Below are 20,392 nucleotides of genomic sequence, written 5' to 3'. Positions count from 1 at the left end.
CAAAAAGTGAAACTTTTATATATTCTAGATTCATTACACATAAAGTGAAATAGTTCAAGCCTTTTTTGTTTTAATCTTGATGATTATGGCTTACAGCTCATGGAAGTCCAGTATCTCAAAATATTAGAATAAAGAATTTATAATAATTATTTGTAATATTTATCATTTTTAATTTTTTGAGATTTTTAAATTTTATTTCCATGAGCAGTAAGCCGTAATCATCAAGATTAAAATAAAGATTAAAACAGGCCTAAAAAACAGATTTAAAAAAGGCTTGGAATATTTCACTTTATGCACAATTCAATTCAATTTAATTCAATTCAATTTTATTTGTATAGTGCTTTTTACAATAGACATTGTCTCAAAGCAGCTTTACAGAAATATCAACACGGTACACAGATATTAAAGGTGTGAATTTATCCCAACTGAGCAAGCCACTGAGTGGCGACAGTGGCAAGGAAAAACTCCCTAAGATGTTTTAAGAGGAAGAAACCTTGAGAGGAACCAGACTCAGAAGGGAACCCATCCTCATCTGGGTAACAACAGATAATGTGAAAAAGTACATTATTGACTTATATGAAGTCTGTATGGCCTTAGGAGCAGCCATAGTCCCAGCAGTCTGGAATTGGAGAAGATTTGAGCTCCATCCAGAGGCAGAAAGGATCTGGATCTCTAGTATCTCCATAAATTCGTGTGTGGCTCGGCAGAAGGAGAGAGGGAGAGAAAAGATTATTAGGACTGGGAATTAGTATAATAGAAAGTCTAGTCAGGGTAGGCTTGAGTAAACAAATACGTTTTAAGCCTAGACTTAAACACTGAGACTGTGACAATGAATCTAGAATATATGAAAGCTCCACTTTTTGAGTTAAATTATGGAAAAAAAATACTTTTCCATGATATTCTATTTTTTTTTTAGATGCACCTGTAAATGACCAAGTACAATATTTTTGTCTCATTTGTTTAATTGGCTTCTCTTTGTCTACCTTTAGGACTTGTGTGAAAAAGATATGATGCTTTATGTCATATTTATGCAGAAATATAGAAAATTATTAGAAAATTATAAAGGGTTCACAAACATTCAAGCACCACTGTAGGACTATGTTTCTTTTGGTAAGCAGTTTCTTACTCATGTATTTGCTGAGATGATGGCAAAAAGTTTTGTGGGTGGTAGGTACTTCACAAGGGTTGTCAGGTGGCCTTAAATCAAAGGGTTTTTCAGGTGGGTTTAAAGCAATTAAACATTTAAGAAGGGGGTCCCTTCTTAGATGTTTAATTGATTTAAACCCACTAAATCTCAAGAGGGCTCAACATTGTAGTCTGGTGTCCCAGATACACCCCTGTGTCTCTGACTACCCAATGGACATTTTGGGGCCCAACTGATGTCCAAATGTCCATTTACCATCTATGCAGCAAAACAGGCCCAAACCATGATACCACCACCATTTGTCACAGATGGCATAAGGCTTAAAGTGCTAAGATTCAATGTGACTTAACACTAATACAAGTTGTGTGTTTGCAGGTATTTTAGTCCTATCAAATATAAAAGTTGACTTAGGAAACAATGCATTATGAAAATACATATACTAATAATATAAATCCTTTTATTTTCTACTCCATACAAAAAAGACCAAAATAGGTTTATAAACAAACCCAATGCTTACTGTGGATTTTAATCTCATAGCAACCAATGGAAGATAGTCCTGCCCAAGGGAAGGAATCGTAACCTTGCCTCATGCCAAGATGCTGCCCAAATGTCTCTAATTACATTACCAACTGCAGACTATTCTTAACCTTTATTACACATAGTACACTTGTCAAATTGTGGAACAACAACTGGTTCCACAGGAAGGGGAACAAATCTGCATGTGCATAGTCTCCAGTTGACAAAACTGGAGACTATACACATGCAGATTTGTTCCCCTTACCTCATCAGATGGTCAGAACAACTAATGATCAGGACAACCTAACTCTAATTAGGTTGTTCTGTATATAACTTTCTATTGTATGTAAATAGCATTATATATACAGTACTGTACAGAAGTCTTAGGTACCCTTTGTTATAGATTTTTATATTGTGACTTTATCGACATTATCGAGTCAGTACAAAAACATTTTAGATTTCCAATTATTAATTTTCCACAAAATTAAATGTTATAGAAAAATGTTTGTATGTCAGTAAAGAACATATTAAGTGGTAAGAGACACTTTTCAGATAAAAAAACATAATGATGGCTGCTGGATTTTGCTGCAAAGATAAGAAGCAAGTGTAACAGTTAAAGTCTCCAGAAGAATCGTTGCTGGTTCTGCAAGATGCTCAGTAAAATTTACAGCTCATTTCCTCATAAACCTGAACTAATTCTACCTGAGATTACTTTTTTTTTAAACAAAGGATCATGACGCCAACTATTGCCTTTGTTTCATTTATTATTGTTTACTGCTCTATATAGTATTTTTTTAAATGGAGAAACATTTCTTTACATTATTTCTGAAGGCATCTTTGCTGTACAGCATTTCTTTGCATGTGCCTGTGTGTGTATGTATTTTTTTTTGTGTGTGTGTGTATATATATATATATGTGTGTGTGTGTGTGTGTGTATGTATATGTATGTGTGTGTGTATGTATATGTGTGTGTGTGTTTGTGCGTGTGTGTGTGTATGTGTGTGTTAGAGCTGCAACAACTAATCGATAATAATCGATTATGAAAATCGTTGTCAACGAATCTCATTATCGATTAGTTGGTCTGCACGCAGTGCATTTACTCATTACGTTCTGTTCTGAAAACACGCTTCGGAGAGTAAATGCTAAAGTTGCCAAATGACGTACTGTACACTATGCACGGAGTACTATACCGTCTAGTGTGTGATTTTTAGAAAGGTAATATCACCTCAAATAGAACACTAGCGACTTTTTTGTTACTAACCGGAAGTATAAGCCGCTTCCTAGTCGACGGCGCATGACGTCACGCACGTAATGCGACGCGGCTAGCTTTAGCCTAATACCCAGAGTCAATAACGACTTTCTTCAGATTACTGTTTCTGTCAGCGTTATATTTTATTCCCAGCATGACCTCAGTCACCATCAGACGGAGGTGAAATCGTCACCTGACTGAGGAGGAAAGTGTGCGAAAGTCTTCTAAGGCAGGGAAGCATTTTATGTTAAACACCGACGTGAAGATCAACTTTATAAAGCTTTTTATAAAGAGTTTGTGCAGCACGGAAGCATGACAGTGATACGGTCGCTAGTTGCTTAAAAGGTTTAATTTAATTTCAGTTTATTGTCATTATATATGTATTTGCGCGCTTGCAGTGTAACTTCTGTCGTTTATTATAACGGAAGTGATGTGTTAGTAACGAGGCCGTGTTGCCCCTCACGCGCGATGCAGATAGATTGTAGCGCGAGTAAGATCTGTAATGTCTAATTAAAACATTATGATCAAAATTAAACACGAGTAAAATAGTATTCCTAAAGACAGTGAGTTACAGAAACCACAAGGTGCAGCTTTTATTATTAATTTAGGACTGTAGTTTAAATCGGTGCTTTTGTGCATCCATAAAAAATAATGCATAAATTCTTATATCTATCTATCTATCTATCTATCTATCTATATATATATATATATATATATATATATATATATATATATATATATATATATATTAGTTTATATTTATATTATATATATATAAGTACTTATGCATTTTTTTATGGATTCACAAAAAGCACCGAATTAAACTACAGTCCTAATTTAATAATATATATTCTTTTGTGTGTGTGTGTGTGTATGTTGGGTTCTCTTCTGTTTTGGATTTTATTTTAAATAAACAAACAAAAAAAAGGCACCGAAAGTTTGCCCCCATCTGATTAATCGAATAAATATTCGGACAACTAATCGATTATGAAAATAATCTAGTTGCAGCCCCAGTGTGTGTGTGTATGTAAAAAAGTTAAATATATATATATATATATATATATATATATATATATATATATATATATATATATAGGGTGAAATTTAACTTTTTTTAATGCAGAAATATACGGCAGACTTGAAGTCTTCAAGACTTGAGGTCTGCCTTATATTTCTTCAAGTCAGACTTCAGAAATATATTCAAAGACTTCACACAGGGTGGATCTTTAGCAGTAGAAGTGATGAGTTCTGATCATAAAATAAATTAATGGAAAAAACATTTGGAGCTTTTTCCCTAACAAAAAATGGTCAGTCAGTTTTTTGCAATAGAGTCTGGCTGCAGACATGCAGATGCACTCTCAGACATGCAGTCTCAAACTGACATGTGTGTTTTTCTTTGTTGTGTCGAACTCCGTTTCCCCATCGGGATAGCTATTTAAAAAATAATAATAAAATAAAAAATAAATAAAGTGCGCATGTGCACACAAACTTGCCCCCGAGATGCTGTGCTCGTACCACGGAGGTACTATGGAAAGCCCTAAGGCTCAAAACTAACGTTTTTAACGACTTTTATCTGTAAAATGTTGTATTCCAGAAGTGAAATGCGTATTTCATGACTGTCTAATTTATATTTTGAAAATGTAACAGAATTTATGTTTGTTGTGTTTTTTTTATGTCTTTATTAAACACCCACTCTTATTTCTATCAATAAATAATGTTATATTTGTGAGAGAGTTTTCATTTTGAATGATGTAGACTTCTGGAAGTTCCCCTTAGTTCAGTTTTTTTATTGTGTGATTTGACCAGAAAAGAGCTCCACTTTAGCGCCACTGTTTAGAGTAAACTAAATCTGATGGTTTTCTTTCTCTGCAATTTACTCAGAAAAGGTCATAAGAAACTGAAGATAAAAACAATATCATACAAGTTTTAGCTTTTATCTTTGTATTAACACCACCTCCATCATAGCAAATTTGTCCATAGTAGCAGGGGGAGCACATCCTGAAAGCTGATAATGGTACTATCAGATACTGTTCAATAAGAACATGTGTGAAATTCATACTGCTGACTTGTTTACCCACAACAGGTAAGTCCTGTGATTTTTTTTAGCCTGCTATCCCTAAATTTGTCCATCATAGTAGGGGGAACGCATCCTGACAGCTGTTAATGGTGCTGTCAGAAACGGTTCCCCCTGTGTTCAGTAGGAAAGAAAGCTAATACGTAGATTTGTACTGCTGACTTCATACTCACAACTGGTATGTCCTATGTTTTTCAGCCTTCTAGCCCTAAATTTGTTCAGCATAGCAGGGGGAATGCTTCATGACAGCTGAGAATGGAACTGTCAGACACTGTTCCCCCTGTGTTCAATAAGAAACAAAGCTCATACATGTGTCAAATTTATACTACTCATGTCTTTATTCACAACAGGTAAGTCCAGTGTATTTTTTTAGACTGCTATCCTAGATGTGTCCTTCATAGCAGCGGGAACGCCTCCTAACAGCTGAGAATGGTACTATCAGATATCAGTTGAGGCATAGACTCCACATGACCTCTGAAGATGTGCTGTGGTATCTGGCACTAAGACGTTAGCAGCAGATACTTTAAGTCCTGTAAGTTGTGAGGTGGGGCCTCTGTGGATCGAACTTGTTTGTCCATCACATACCAAAGATGCTTGATCGGATTGAGATCTGAAGAATTTGGAAAACTCTTTGTCATGTTCCTCAAACCATTCCTGAACAATTTTTGCAGTGTGTCAGGGAGCATTATCCTGCTGAAAGACGCCACTGCCAATACTGTTCCCATGAAGGGGTGTACTTGGTATGCAGCAATCTTTAGATAGGTGGTATGTGTCAAATCAAACATCAACATGAATGCCAGGACCCAAGGTTGTCCAGCAGAACATTGTTACACTTACTCCGCCGGCTTGCCAGAGTGCATCCTCTTCCCCAGGTAAGTGATGTAAAAGAAAATGTGATTCATCAGGCCAGGCCACCTTCTTCCATAGCTCCATGGTCCAGTTCTGAGGGTCATGTGTCCATTGTAGGTGCTTTCAGTGGTGGACAGGGGTCACCATGGGCACTCTGACCAGTCCGCAGCTATGCAGCCCCATACGCAGTAAACTGTGATGCACTGTGTGTTCTGGCACCTTTCTAACATAGACAGTGTTAACTTTTTCAGCAATTTGTGCTTCAGTAGCTTGTCTGTGGGGTCAGACCAGACAGGCTAGCCATCACTCCCCACATACATCAGTGAGCCTTGGGAGCCCATGACTCTGTTGCCGGTTTACTGGTTGTCCTTCCTGGACAACTTTTGGTAGGTACTAACCACTGCATACCGGGAACACCCCAAAAGACCTACTGTTTTGGAGTTGCTCTGACAGAGTCATCTAGCTATCATAATCTGGCCCTTGTCTAAGACGCTCAGATCCTTATCTTGCCCATATTTCCTGCTTCCAACACATCAACTTTGAGAACTGACTGTTCACTTGCTGCCTACTCAACACCCTTCGACAGGTGCCATTGTAATGAGATAATCAATCACTTCACCTTGTTATGGCTATACATCTGTGTGTGAGTGTAATATTTATTTAATTCCCAAATTTTAAAAGGTGTATTTTTTGCGTAATGTTTTTGTTACTGTTAAATATTGCCCATTTTGCTATTTAGTTTTGTATTTATTAAAACTTCTACTAAAGTGAATTGTACTGTCAGTTAAAGGTCAGTTAGCACAATTTATTAATTGTTATTAAAGTTTTCTATGTAATACTTTTGTGAGCTTTGTTTCTTATTGAACACAGAGGGAACAATATCTGACAGTAACATTCCCAGCTGTCGGGATGCGTTCCCCCTTCTATGATGGACAAGTTAAGGGATAGTAGACTTAAAAAACACAGTACTTACCTGTTGTGAGTAAACAAGTCAGCAGTAACAAATTCTGTTACCCAATTTTCAAAATAGAACTAGACAGTCATAAATAATGCCTTTCAGAATACAACATTCTACAGATAAGTCGTTACAACGTTAATTTTGTTGAACGTTGATCTAATAAGATCCGATTACTATGCAGATCAAAGATCTAATGGGACGCGGTGTGTAATGTCTCTTTGTGAAAGGATGTGCGAATAAAAATCATGTGAAAATACATGCATAATTCATGTCTGCTGCAAATTAAAATTCATCTTTTCTTGTATACGTTCCTATTTTATATTCCTCAGGCTTAAGAGAAATTGTATTATGCACCTGTGTGTGTGTGTGTGGCACCTGTGTATATTTCTTCACTGTATACCATATGTATCACTTTATAATAACTTGTGGTTAAATCATTGATTGCTTAACACAGAACCTAAGAATAAACACATGAGCTCTGCTGCTGTCAGGTTCAATACTTTAATATGCTGACAAGATTGTCATACCAATATTTCAAAGAAACCAGAAAGAATTTAACACAAGACAGTTGCTGATTATGACTTTAGTAAATGATAATAATACAATAAATATAATAATGAATAAAAATAAAACAACACAAAACATGACAATTCCATAACACCACTATGAGAAAATGTGGACTATTTAACACAATACATGGATGATAAATTAATACAAAACAAAATAAATGATTAAAGGAACTATTGTTACAATTACTCAACTTTTTGGCAGTAGATCCTAAGCTTCATTTAGTTGACAGCATGCTCCAGAAATGTATGCATGTCCTGCATAAATGTAAAAACAAACATCAGTGGCGCTACAGCATCATGATCCACGAACTCTCTATTGAAGAACCTTTCCAGGGCCTCAGCAACTTCTTCATCCTCTATACAAAGAATCTGAGGCAGCGGAACTGAAACAGTGAGGTCATTACAGTGCCACCGACTGGCACCACTGACTGACACAGACCTAAGAGTAACACAATACAAAAGAGGATACATAAAAAAAGAATCTAAACAAAAATGAAAACAAATGTAATATCTCAGATATTAAAAAAGCATAAAAACAAATCAACTATTACTGATGTTGCTACCCCTCAAGCAAAACCTACTTTTTGTGGAGACTTTTTGTCTGTGCCTTCTGCAGTGCAGGCTGCAGGAACTAAATAAGCTTCATCTGCCTAAAAATAAACCCCAAATATGAGTATTCAGTTTAAGCCTGTGTTACCTTTATTACTGCCGTTTTAAGGTAACATTTCTGAGTAGTTACTACACAGTAAATTTACCTGTGATGGTGATACCTGGCTGTCATGGAAAGTCCTGTTAGTGAAAAAATGCAGCATAAGCTTACCTAATGTGTCTTGATAATATGTCATTTTGACCATCTGCTAAACAAGTATATGCTTTTAACTGAGAGATTTCTTCAAACCTCCTTTTTCTCAACCTAAATACAGGCTGGAGATCACCTCTCAGGAAGGCTTTGGACTGCTCAGGGCAAACATTTTTCCATGGCTGGAAAACATTGATAGAATGTACAACTGTTAAAAAATACATTTTATCTAATTAAAGCTAAGTATTTTTTATGTTGGTGGTAAAATGCAGTATATTTGTGGTTAATTAATACTCTGTTTTTGCCTTATACCGACTTATTTTTCATTTATAGTCTGCATTGTACATGGTGCTGGATGCCCCATTTGACTACACAATTGTGAGTATTAGTAATGTTTGCAGTACCTTTGAGATGATGCGATTTACAATAGGCATTAACATTTTGAGAAGTTGGACATGGCAGATCTGAGGAAATGGTGGTGTGTGTGTGAGATGTTGATGGAGAACTTTGCACTGGATAGGTACAGAATTGTTTGTTTGTTGCCTTTAAATACCTCAGTCATTTCCATATGGTTGTCTTGGTAAACCCTTAAATATAATGAAAGGTATGAGTGCATGTTCACATAATAAAGTTTTATATATGTAATGGGTTCAAATTGTATGTTTTTTACCTTTAAATCAAGGCCTGTATTTTCGGTCCATTTTCCAGGCATTATCCCATATGCAATATCCCTCTCAAGTATGCAGAGAACAAATAAATCAATAACAATTGCTGTGTCAAAATGTAAGGTTATGTATGCACAAGTTTATGCCAGTGTGAGTCACCACCTAATAGTATTAAGGTAATAAACTTGTGTTTGAAAATGAGTGCCTTTTTACATGGCTTTCCCAATGATTTTGAATCTTCTTTTGAGTCATTGGCTTCAGTGAATGGGGCAACTAAAATAAAATCTAATGCAATAAAATGTACAAGAAGTTGTGCACTGTGGTGTTTTTCACCCTCTAAGACTGACTACTGATTGATGCATCTGTAAGAACAAACTGAAGAAACAGAAATCTACATGAAAACCATTATCTGATGTGTCTGATTTTTAATTTTTCTTATAATTCTTATCAGAGTCATATTCCATGTCTCTCTCGTTTTCAAAACCCACTGAGAAGAATGTTGAAATGACCTCGATAATACTCAATGTTTATATTAAATACTTTGGTTGTCAAGACACCACATCTACACTAAAAATGTATTACATGCAGTCCTACTTCGACCTACTGAACACATTCACTTCGAACACACCAGTAAAACAGTCAGTTGTTTGACCACCTAAACGATATAATGAACTTAAAATGCTTTATATACGTTTTTTACTGATTTCTTGTATGAAGTGTAGTTAACCAGTTAGCAACGAAGCGATATTAAGACAGCAATTTTAACTAACACTATGAAAAAAATATCCCCTTAAAAGCATACCTTTTACATTAACATATAATTGTGTAAATAAATAACAAAACAAATATACTTAAGACAATAATTACTGTACGGTCGTGATCAAATTATTCTGTTGCGCGCATGCCTAATGTGCGCGCATGTGTGAGTCTGAGACCTCACGTCTGAGAGCGCACCTGCATATCTGCAGCCAGACCCTTCTCGTTTTTTTCTCCAACTGTCATTATAGTAAACATTTACATTCATGGCATTTGGCAGTAACCCGTATCTCAGCTGACTCACCTGTTCAGACTTCATGTAAGAATAAGGCCTTAATTAGCATATTATATATATATATATATATATATATATATATATATATATATATATATATATATATATATATATACATACATACATACATACATACATACATACATTCATGTACACATGATCATGTAAATTCCGGAATTTACATCATATCTGAAAGGTGAGAGAGTTACAAAATAAAAACACCACTGTGAAACATTCTGCTCGAGTCATGTTTTCAAAGTTGATTCCGCTTGAGTGTCCACATTTTCTGAATCGGACTCGAACTGATAACAGTAAATCCGACGACATGTTGCTTAGAAGCTTAGAATTGTTTTAAAAGCTTTGGATGCTAAGGCTAAAGCTAAAGTTAAGGGACGTTACTTTTACGACACACGCAAGGCTTTTGGCCAATCACAACGCAACGGGTCAGCTGGCCAATCAGAACACTCTGGGCTTTTTGGAAGGAGGGGCTTTGCAGAAATCGGAGCGTTAGCAACCTGGGAATAGAGGTACTACAATAATGTACAGTATTTGACAAACAATGTGTTTTTTAACATTAAAGCATGTTCAATTATTTTATTACACCCAATAAACAACATAATTAATGTTTAAAACATTTTAAAATCATGATATGACCCCTTTAATTGCCCTGATGGTGGAAATGGGCATTTTCAATGCTTTTGCTATTTTCTTATAGCCACTTCCCATTTTGTGAAGCTCAACAATCTTTTGCTGCACATCACAGCTATATTTCCTGGTTTTAACCATTGCTCTGAATGACTAAGGGAATATGTCCTATGTGTTACCTCGTATTTATACCCTTGAGAAACAGGAAGTCATGGTTGAACATGTTCCTGTTTCTAGTCACCTAGGTGTACCAAAAAAATGTAAAATATCAATGGGAATATACTTCTAATATAGTTTTCTCATATTAATTCATAGGGGTTCCAATAATTGTTGCACAGCTATATTTAAAGTTTTTTTTTTTTTTTTTTTTTTAAATAAACCCGTGTTGTGTTTTCAATTGTTTGTTATCCATGAAAGCAGAGTACTTTTGTGATTTTTTTTTCTTACAAAAGATCAAAAGGTTCAACAATAAACTATTTTTCACAGCCTTCTTTGCTCGCATTTACCAAGGGCGCCAATATTAGTGGAGTGTCAGTCTAGTGCATTAACACAAATAACAACACAAGCTAGTTACAGACTTATATAAACCCACCCTTTTTAATTCAGTTAATTAATTTAGTGTTTAAACTAAATTAATATTATGGAGAGAAATGTAAACTAACAGTGTAACTATTATTGCCACTTGACGTTAGGTTGCTATGTGAAGCATCCACATGGCACTTTTGCTACTCCCAGCAAGCCATGCTCTAGAATTCCATTTAGACTGGCAAGATTGTTGGTTTAGAGCAGGGTTTCCCAACAGGGCATTTGTAGCGGCATTTCAGGGGGGTCCTGAGACTGTGATGGAAACAAAATTAATTAAATCTGTAGCATTTCACTGTAACCTCAGAAACAAAAAGCAATACAGTTTGGTTAAATTATTAATGGTTCATGTCACAAGATCTTAGTATGTGAGTTAAACATAAATTACTGTAAGCAAGCTAAATCAAGCCTCTCATTAAGTTTGTGAACCCTTTAGAATTTAAAATTTTAAATATGACCAAAAACATTGGCCATTTATTAAGGAAAATGATCCAATATTCCATATGTGATATTACAAAACTATGTGAATCTTTGTTTTCAGTAAAAGCAATTGTGCCGCAATAACTTTCGAGAGCAGTGACTTTCTCATTGCAACCCTGTCAAGCACACCATTGTTGTTGATGTGTCTCCTCCTGATGGTGGACTCATGAACATTGATATTAGCCAATGTGAGAGAGGCCTTTAGTTGCTTAGAAGTTACCCTGGGTTCCTTTGTGACCTTTTGGACTATTACACATCATGCTCTTCAAGTAATCTTTGTTGGTTGACCACTCCTGGGGTGGGTAACAATGGTCTTGAATTTCCTCAATTTGTAAACAATCTATCTGACTGGGGATTGGTGGTGTTTGGACTCTTTAGATATTGTGTTGTAAACTTTTCCTGCCTGATGAGCATCATCTCTTTTTCTGAGGTCCTCAGAAATCTCCTTTGTTCGTGCCATGATACACTTCTACAAACGTGTTGTGAAGATCAGACTTTGATCAGTTCTTTAAATAAAACAGGGTGCTCACTCACACCTGATTGTCATCTCATTGATTGAAAATACCTGATTCTAAATGCACCTTCAAATAAACAGCTAATCCTAGAGGTTCACATACTTTTGCCACTCACATATGTAATTGTGGCAGTGGGGGCATGTTGAAGCTTCGGCTGTGAATGGAGAGCTGGACCAGCAGGTGATGATTCTCACCTGTGTGTAATTAGTGAAAGTTAATTTATTTGTGTCTGTTTGTGCTTTTAGGGCCATGAAGAGAGAGCGAGAGAGAGCTAACCAGCCAACCTGTGTATGTACAAACCCACCGAAAAGTGAAAATTAAAAATAGAGAGAATGAAAAACCCTTTTGAGCTATCCTCAGCTTGCCTCATTTGTTTAATTAGGATCTCTTTGCCTACTTTTAGGACTTGTGTGAAAGTCTGATGTTGTTTGTCATATCTATGCAGATACATAAAAAATTCTAAAGGGTTCATAAACTTCCAAGTATCACCGTAAGATGGACAGATGTCAGTAAAAGAAAATCACAAGAGGAACATCCAAGCACAAATTATACAGAAAAAGCTCCAAAGTGGGAATTATTCTGTAAGTACAGCGAGGCATAAATGCATTGACAGTATGCATACTCAAGTGTGGTTGAAGCAGTTTTCTAATGAACGTATGAACCCGGATTTCTTAGCAAAAAAAATTGGAAGCAAAATTTGGAAGCAAAATATGAAAACTTGGCCATTTACATATAACCAACAAGACAAGGTTGTGCAGATTAATAGCAACAAAAGCTGTATGAATAAATGATTAAAATTTCTTCAATAAAAACCAAATAATTTAAGTAGAAAGGGTTCAAGCTGACAATATAGGTTAGGAAGCCCTGGTTTAGAGTAATGGCCAGGTAAAATGTTGCCCTTCATGCAGCTGAGCTGATACAGTTGACAGTAGACAAGTCAGAAGACAATTCATTTAATTCTGTTAAATCTACATCACTGGACACAGTTTCATGCGATATGCAGTGTCTAGAATTAAATTAATAATAACTTTATCAAGGACACCAGCAATAACATTACAAATTAAAATCTACATACATTTCAACATTGCAACATTAACTAGCCATCCATCCACACTGCATTCCATTGTCCCATTACCCTTAGAAAAAAATTGCTGTTTTGTCATACATAACCAACTCCATTTGGTGTTCAGCTGCACTCGCTAAAGTAAACACATTCAGTGAAAAAAGTGTACAGCAACTGTACCAAGAACATTTCACCAACATTTACAAAAAATAAGTAACAGAAAAAAAGATAGACAATGAAAAGCTGGCTTTTATCATTCAGTTGGCAGTGCTTACTACTGTCAACAAGCTCCTTAAATGTCCAGAAGAAAATGAACAATAAGGCACCATAAATAAACTAAACCTATTGTCCACAGATGAACACAGAATAAAACAAAGGGTGTAAATGCAATCCACATGGTACAAAAGGTATAAAAGCCTAAATAAAACAAGCTACATCATCCTGGATGAGGTGTCTGAAGAGAAATGGCCCAAGTTTTGCTTTTGCCGACGTCCTCGATTATTCTTAGGGCATTTCCTGTTAAGAGAAATATTGCAGTGGGATTGATAGCAACTATTATTTTACTTTTATTATATATTACATTATAATTATTACAATATTACATTGTGACTTGGTTGCTTATAAACCAGTTATTTTAAATAGATGAAAAAAATAAACATTTCAGCAATGGCTTTTGGATATTTTAGGAGACACTTACCTGGTGATGCACATGACAACGGCCACAATTATGGCTATCTGTACAGCTCCAATAATAGCAGCTATGAGTACATAGTGCAGTTTTTGACCACTGGGCACCACATACAGTATGTTAAAGTCAGTAACTTCCTCACACTGTGGCCCTGTGTATCCAGAATCACACCTGAAATGAAAAAGAAATACAAAAACATTTACATCTGCATGAGCACTACATATGTTGATGTCACTAGATCAAGACAAAGCAAAATCCAAACCTTGAACTCAATGCTTACCGACACGAGGAATGTCCATATTGGAATTCACAGTGGCCATGAACACAAAAGTTGTCATCTGTGCAGGGAACTGGCATCCAGCCATATCCTTTCCCTTGTCCTGGATCTGCTGTGCCTAACATTGAAGAAAGAGTAAAAGAAAGAGTTTCTTATCCAAAGCTGTCAGGTGGAAGAATAATTTTAGAAAATTATTTAATTTACTAGTTTCCACCAGTTCTTATTTTTATTAAAACAATTATGTATTTCTAACAAAAACTAAAGAAAAAAATAATAATTTAATGTGTTTACCAAAAAGATTTGGCTTGTAGGACAGTTCATCATCATTTTTTTTCCCCTTGTCTAAAATAAGACAAACCATTGTTTCAAAAATGCGAAAAGCTTTTCTCATTGTTAGAAACAGGAAAATGTGTTATAAGCAAATTATAATATAGTATAAAACAGTCCATACAAGATTTCACTGACTTTTTCTGTGATTGTCTGTGATGTCTAAAAAATACCTATTAGGGTTGTGCTAAGTGTCATGTTAGTTTAGGTGTATAATCTGGCAGTTATCAAAAAGTTTACTTTTTTAAAAAATCTGATTAAACTGTTAAACTTTACATGATATTTATCTATGAATGAATGCTCATTTCATCATATGAAATGAAAGTCATGCAAACCAAATGTTTTGTTTTGCATCCTAAGTACACAGCACATAAAATTACACCAATCAATAATCAGTTTTATTTGCTAGGTATGTTACACATATGAGTAGTTTGTCTTGAGGGGTGCAAAAGTAACAAATGGAACAGCACAGGAAAATTTACAACTATGCCCAAGAAGTAAGTAATCTAACCTAAAAAAATAGGACAAGTATGAAGGAAGTATAATAAAATAGCAATATTAAAGAATATGGATAAAGGCTGCTTATAGGGTTTTAAATGGTTGCTTAATTGTGTTGCATCATGACTAGGTTATAATAAAATAAAAGTTGATTATACACAATAGACTAACAAAAGTGTAGAAACATCAATTATGATCTTACCTGGGCATCTCCCTAGATGTTTAACATCAATCTGCTCCTGTTTCAGACACGAAGCCTCCCGTACAAGGCAGGGATTGTTGTAGGAGTTTCCATCTGTACCACACACTGGATTCTCATTATGCCCACTACAGTCAATTTTACATGAACACCTGCAAACAATAAAAAAGTTTATTTGTTTGAAAAAAAAAAAACTAAAAAAAACTAAAAAACAAAACAAAACAAAAAAAAAAAATATATATATATATATATATATATATATATATATATATATATATATATATATATATATATATATATATATATATATATTTTTTTTTTTAACACTTTTATACTCTTATTCAGAGGTGGGTAGAGCAGCCAAATATTTTAAAGTAAAACTAAAATAATTACTATAAAACTAAAAAATAAAGTAATAAAGTATCCAATGAGAAGACTACTCAATTAGCAAGTTACTAGTTACTTCGGATCTGATTAAAATGAAGCCAAAATCCCGTGATGGGTACAATAAACAGAACCTGTCATTTTCAACACAAAATCTCACACACATGCCAAAAAAACAAACATTTCCCAAAAGTTGACTGTCTTAACATGTTAACAGCACAAACTTGTCAGCATCTGCATTTAAACAAGACAACAGAAAACAAAAAAAACAGACTATGGAACAGAAGAGAAAGTGTGTGTAGAGTGAGAGTGAGTGTTTGTGTGTGTGTGCATGCGTGCGCATGTGTGCGCATGTCTCCTGCCTCCCTCGACACGCTTGCTTCTTCCCCCTCTCCAGGACGGAGCCCGCTAAAAAAGTGAGTGGTTGTTGCATCCGCATTCAGACCACTGCAGCATATCGCGAGACTCACGACCTCATTATATATGATATAAACAAATTATTAAAACTACATATATTCATTAACATTTAACGGTAATGGAGGAATGCCACCAAATGTAGTGAAGTAAAAATACATTTCTGTGATTAAAAATGAACTTGATTAAGTGTATAAGTTTGGTCAGTTAAACCTACTTTGAAAAAAATCATTTTTAAAAGGTTACTCAAATAAATATAACAAAGTAAATGTAATGTGTTACTACACACCTGCTTATATTACTTAAATTGACATAGAAAAGGACCAGAAAATGCCAACAAAAAGACCATTTAAGTTCTCATTCCAACAAATTCTCACTTTGTAATACAGCCATTGAGATACCTGAGCAGCACAAGTCCAAGAACAGAGAAGAGTATTAGAAGAAACACCCTCTGGACAACTCGGATACCAGCAACTACCAACCGGTATCACTTCTCTCTTTTCTTTCTAAAATTCTTCAATGTGTTGTCTACAATAAACTCTCTGTCTATCTTACCCAGAATAACCTCCATGATCTTAACCACTCTGGCTTCAAAGTGGCACACACCACAGAATCCAACCTTGTGGCTGTTAATGAGGAGTTTTATTTTATTATAGATCAGCCAAACCGTCATCAGCAGCCTTCAACATGGTCACAAGACTCTCCTGTCTTGGAATTCATGATGCAGCACGGCAATGGTTTGCATCTTCCCTGGAGGGACGGTCATATCAGGTGAACTAGAAGGGAGCCACATTTACTCCATGCAAACTGGTGTTCCACAAGGCTCAGTGCTGGGTCCTCTTCTGTTCTCAGTCTATACCTGCTCGCTTGGTGAGATCATAAATGACATGAGTTTTGATACCACTGTGATGCTGATGACACTTATCCCATCCTCTCCTTTCTTTCCTCAGACACTCAACTTTCAGCAGATCTTGTGGCAGACATTTTATCATGGATTTCAGCTTATCAGCTGAAACTAAATCCCAGCAAGACTGGGCAGATGTACAGTATCTCACAAAAGTGAGTACACCCCTCACATTTATGTAAATATTTGATTATATCTTTTAATGTGACAACACTGAAGAAATGACACTTGGCTACAATGTAAAGTAGTGAGTGTACAGCTTGTGTAACAGTGTAAATTTGCAGTCCCCTCAAAATAACTCAACACACAGCCATTAATGTCTAAACTGCTGGCAACAAAAGTGAGTACATCCCTAAGTGAAAATGTCCAAATTGGGCCCAAAGTGTCAATATTTTGTGTGGCCACCATTATTTTCCAGCACTGCCTTATCCCTCTTGGGCATGGAGTTCACCAGAGCTTCACAGGTTGCCACTGGAGTCCTCTTTCACTCTTCCATGACGACATCACAGAGCTGGTGGATGTTAGAGACCTTGTGCTCCTCCACCTTCTGTTTGAGGATACCCCACAGATGCTCAATAGGGTTTAGGTCTGGAGACATGCTTGCCCAGTCCATCACCTTCACCCTCAGCTTCTTTAGCAAGGCAGTGGTCGTCTTGGAGGTGTGTTTGGGGTCGTTATCATACTGGAATACTGTCATGCTGTGCTTCAGTATGTCACAGTACATGTTGGCATTCATGGTTGGCATTGGCATTCATCCGGTAGCACTCATGCAGCCCCAGACCATGACACTCCCACTCGACTGTAGGCAAGACACGCTTGTCTTTGTACTCCTCACCTGGTTGCCACCACACACACGCTTGACACCATCTGGACCAAATAAGTTTATCTTGGACTCATCAGAAAACAGGACATGGTTCCAGTAATCCATGTCCTTAGTCTACTTGTCTTCAGCAAACTGTTTGTGGGCTTTCTTGTGCATCATCTTTAGAAGAGGCTTCCTTCTGGGACGACAGCCATGCAGACCAATTTGATGCAGTGTGTGGTGTATGGTCTGAGCACTGACAGGCTGACCCAAACCCCTTCAACCTCTGCAGCAATGCTGGCAGCACTCATACGTCTATTTCCCAAAGACAACCTCTGGATATGACGCTGAGCACGTGCACTCAACTTCTTTGGTCAGTGATGGCGAGGCCTGTTCTGAGTGGAGCATGTCCTGTTAAACTGCTGTATGGTCTTGGCCACCGTGCTGGAGCTCAGTGTCAGAGTCTTGGCAATCTTCTTATAGCCTAGGCCATCTTTATGTACAGCAACAATTCTTTTTTTCAGATCCTCAGAGAGTTCTTTGCCATGAGGTGCCATGTTGAACTTCCAGTGACCAGTATGAGGGAGTGTGAGAGCAATGACACCACTTTTAACACACCTGCTCCCCATTCACACCTGAGATCTTGTAACACTAACAAGTCACATGACACCAGGGAGGGAAAATGGCTAATTGGGCCCAATTTGGACATTTTCACTTAGGGGTGTACTCACTTTTGTTGCCAGTAGTTTAGACATTAATGGCTGTTACACAAGCTGTTACACAAGCTGTACACAAGCTGTACACTCACTACTTTACATTTTAGCAAAGTGTCATTTCTTCAGTGTTGTCACATGAAAAGATATAATCAAATATTTACAAAAATGTGAGGGGTGTACTCACTTTTGTGAGATACTGTACATCCACAGAGATGCATCCCCATATCAAGATCTTGTGATCTCTCTGGACAACTCTCAGATCTCACCATCTGTTACTGCATGCAAACTTGGGGTAGTCTGTACAATCAACTGTTGCTTGCTCCTTCAGAACATCAGAAAGGCCTGGCCATTTCTATCCACAGACGATTTAGGTGGTTGTTCAGTCCCTTGTCATTATGAGACTGGGCTACTGCAACTCAATCATGACCTCTGCAACTAATCCATAATGTAGTTACATGACTTATTTTCAACCTAGCAGAGTTCTCCCACACACCCCATTGCTATGCTCCATCCAGTAGGCTCCTGTACCTGTCCACATCAGATTTAAAACACTGATGCTTGAATGCAAAGCCCAAATAGAGACCATTGCCCGCCTACCTTAAAGCACTTATCATTGCTAGCACTGCTCGATTGGACCCAACATCTCTCAGGGTACAAGGAAGACATGCATCAAGACTCTTCTATGTCCTGGCACAAAGGTGAAAAATGAACTTCCCCTGGCTGTTCAAACAGCTGAATCACTGACTGTATTCAAGCAACCTTCATATTCATCAGACACTTAAAGAAGAACTTTGCTTTAAAAAAATCCTGGTCTTGTTATTTTTGCATACTGCACTAACCTCCACAACAGGGTTTTTAGCATGAATATGTGTTTCTGATAGAGAGTACAAAGCACATATGTATGTCACTCCAAATAAGGGCATTTGCTAAATTCCATAAATGTAAATGTAAAATGGTCTTTTGGGAAGGGGGCACAGAAATCTGGCTAATAATCTTAGCATTGTTAGACCGTGACTCGCCAAAACACCTATGCCAGCAGGCAGACATGATAACTAAACCACCCACCTGCTTTGAGACATCACTAATGTTAGAGACAGGAGCACTGAGAAACATGGGAAAATGTAAACATGAACAGTAAACCAATTCATTACTGCCTTTTTAACAAGGCTTATCTGAAACTTGTGCTACAATAGTTCTAAATCTAGTGTATTCAAAGGGACCACTGTAAATTTACTTAACACATAATGTTTTAATGTACTTTGTATGATGAAATCATGAATCAAACTGTTTTTTAAAGGGTTGATGGTTGTCACACTAAATATTGATCGCTTGCACACCTATTATGGTTTTTCAAATATTACCCTTCATGTAGTGTGTTATATAGCTGTTTGTGAATGTAAAAACATCTGCAAAATTTCAAAAATCAAAGCGCACGACAAACGGGGTTATTGACTCCCAAAAGAAGGAACCGATTCTGCACAGCTGAAACGAGTTGTTAGTAATTCCAGACATACTTCCTGCACAAACCTACATAGGTTTGTAACAAAAAACACCCGCCTCTGGTATTCAGTGTCTGCTCGCGAACAGATGGAGCTGAAACTGGATATGGTAGTGGGCATTTCCTTTTCAACACACACTGACAGCAGTAGACCAATAACAACAGACTGGGACATCTGACCAATCAGAGCAGAGTATGCTCTCTGAAAGGAGGAGTTTAGAAAGAATCTTTTAGAACAGATCCTTGAACAAGTCATTTGTGACACTGGGCATGTAAATCTATTGTATGAGACTTTTAAAATAAAATTATACACGTTTCAAAACCATAATAGGTGCGCTTTAATATGTACAGCTTTTTTAGTATAACATTTTTATATATAAATATTTAATTAAATTATTTTTGGAGACATCTTTGTTTTACAGCATTTCTTTGCCATGTGCCTAAGCTCATTAGATCTAGACAAGTGATCTAATGAGATCCCCACCCCCTCCCCTTTTTTGAGGTTGCTCATCTGGGAAGGCTTTCT

At 36.5% G+C, this 20,392-nt stretch overlaps 1 protein-coding gene across 2 annotated transcripts in view; it reads right to left on the bottom strand.

The window, feature by feature from the left end:
* Positions 1–13,033: 13,033 nt before the first annotated feature.
* The window catches only part of tmeff1b (transmembrane protein with EGF-like and two follistatin-like domains 1b), a 101,845-nt gene continuing 94,486 nt past the window's right edge, over positions 13,034–20,392 (bottom strand). Inside the window, exons 6-10 of one of the 2 annotated variants that reach the window (XM_053621757.1) lie at positions 15,152–15,300; positions 14,416–14,466; positions 14,128–14,242; positions 13,857–14,018; positions 13,034–13,675 (exon numbers count right to left, since the gene is read on the bottom strand). In XM_053621757.1, coding sequence (XP_053477732.1) covers positions 13,591–13,675; positions 13,857–14,018; positions 14,128–14,242; positions 14,416–14,466; positions 15,152–15,300 — 562 coding nt within the window. In that variant the 3' untranslated portion in view covers positions 13,034–13,590. The remainder of the gene's footprint in view (positions 13,676–13,856; positions 14,019–14,127; positions 14,243–14,415; positions 14,467–15,151; positions 15,301–20,392) is intronic. The other variant, XM_053621768.1, reaches the window with a different exon arrangement.

This window comes from Ictalurus furcatus, chromosome 1 (genome assembly GCF_023375685.1).
Source record: "Ictalurus furcatus strain D&B chromosome 1, Billie_1.0, whole genome shotgun sequence".
In the NCBI taxonomy this organism is placed as follows: domain Eukaryota; kingdom Metazoa; phylum Chordata; class Actinopteri; order Siluriformes; family Ictaluridae; genus Ictalurus; species Ictalurus furcatus.
Note: the sequence above shows the minus strand (reverse complement) of the source record. Positions and strands in the feature narration are given on the sequence as shown.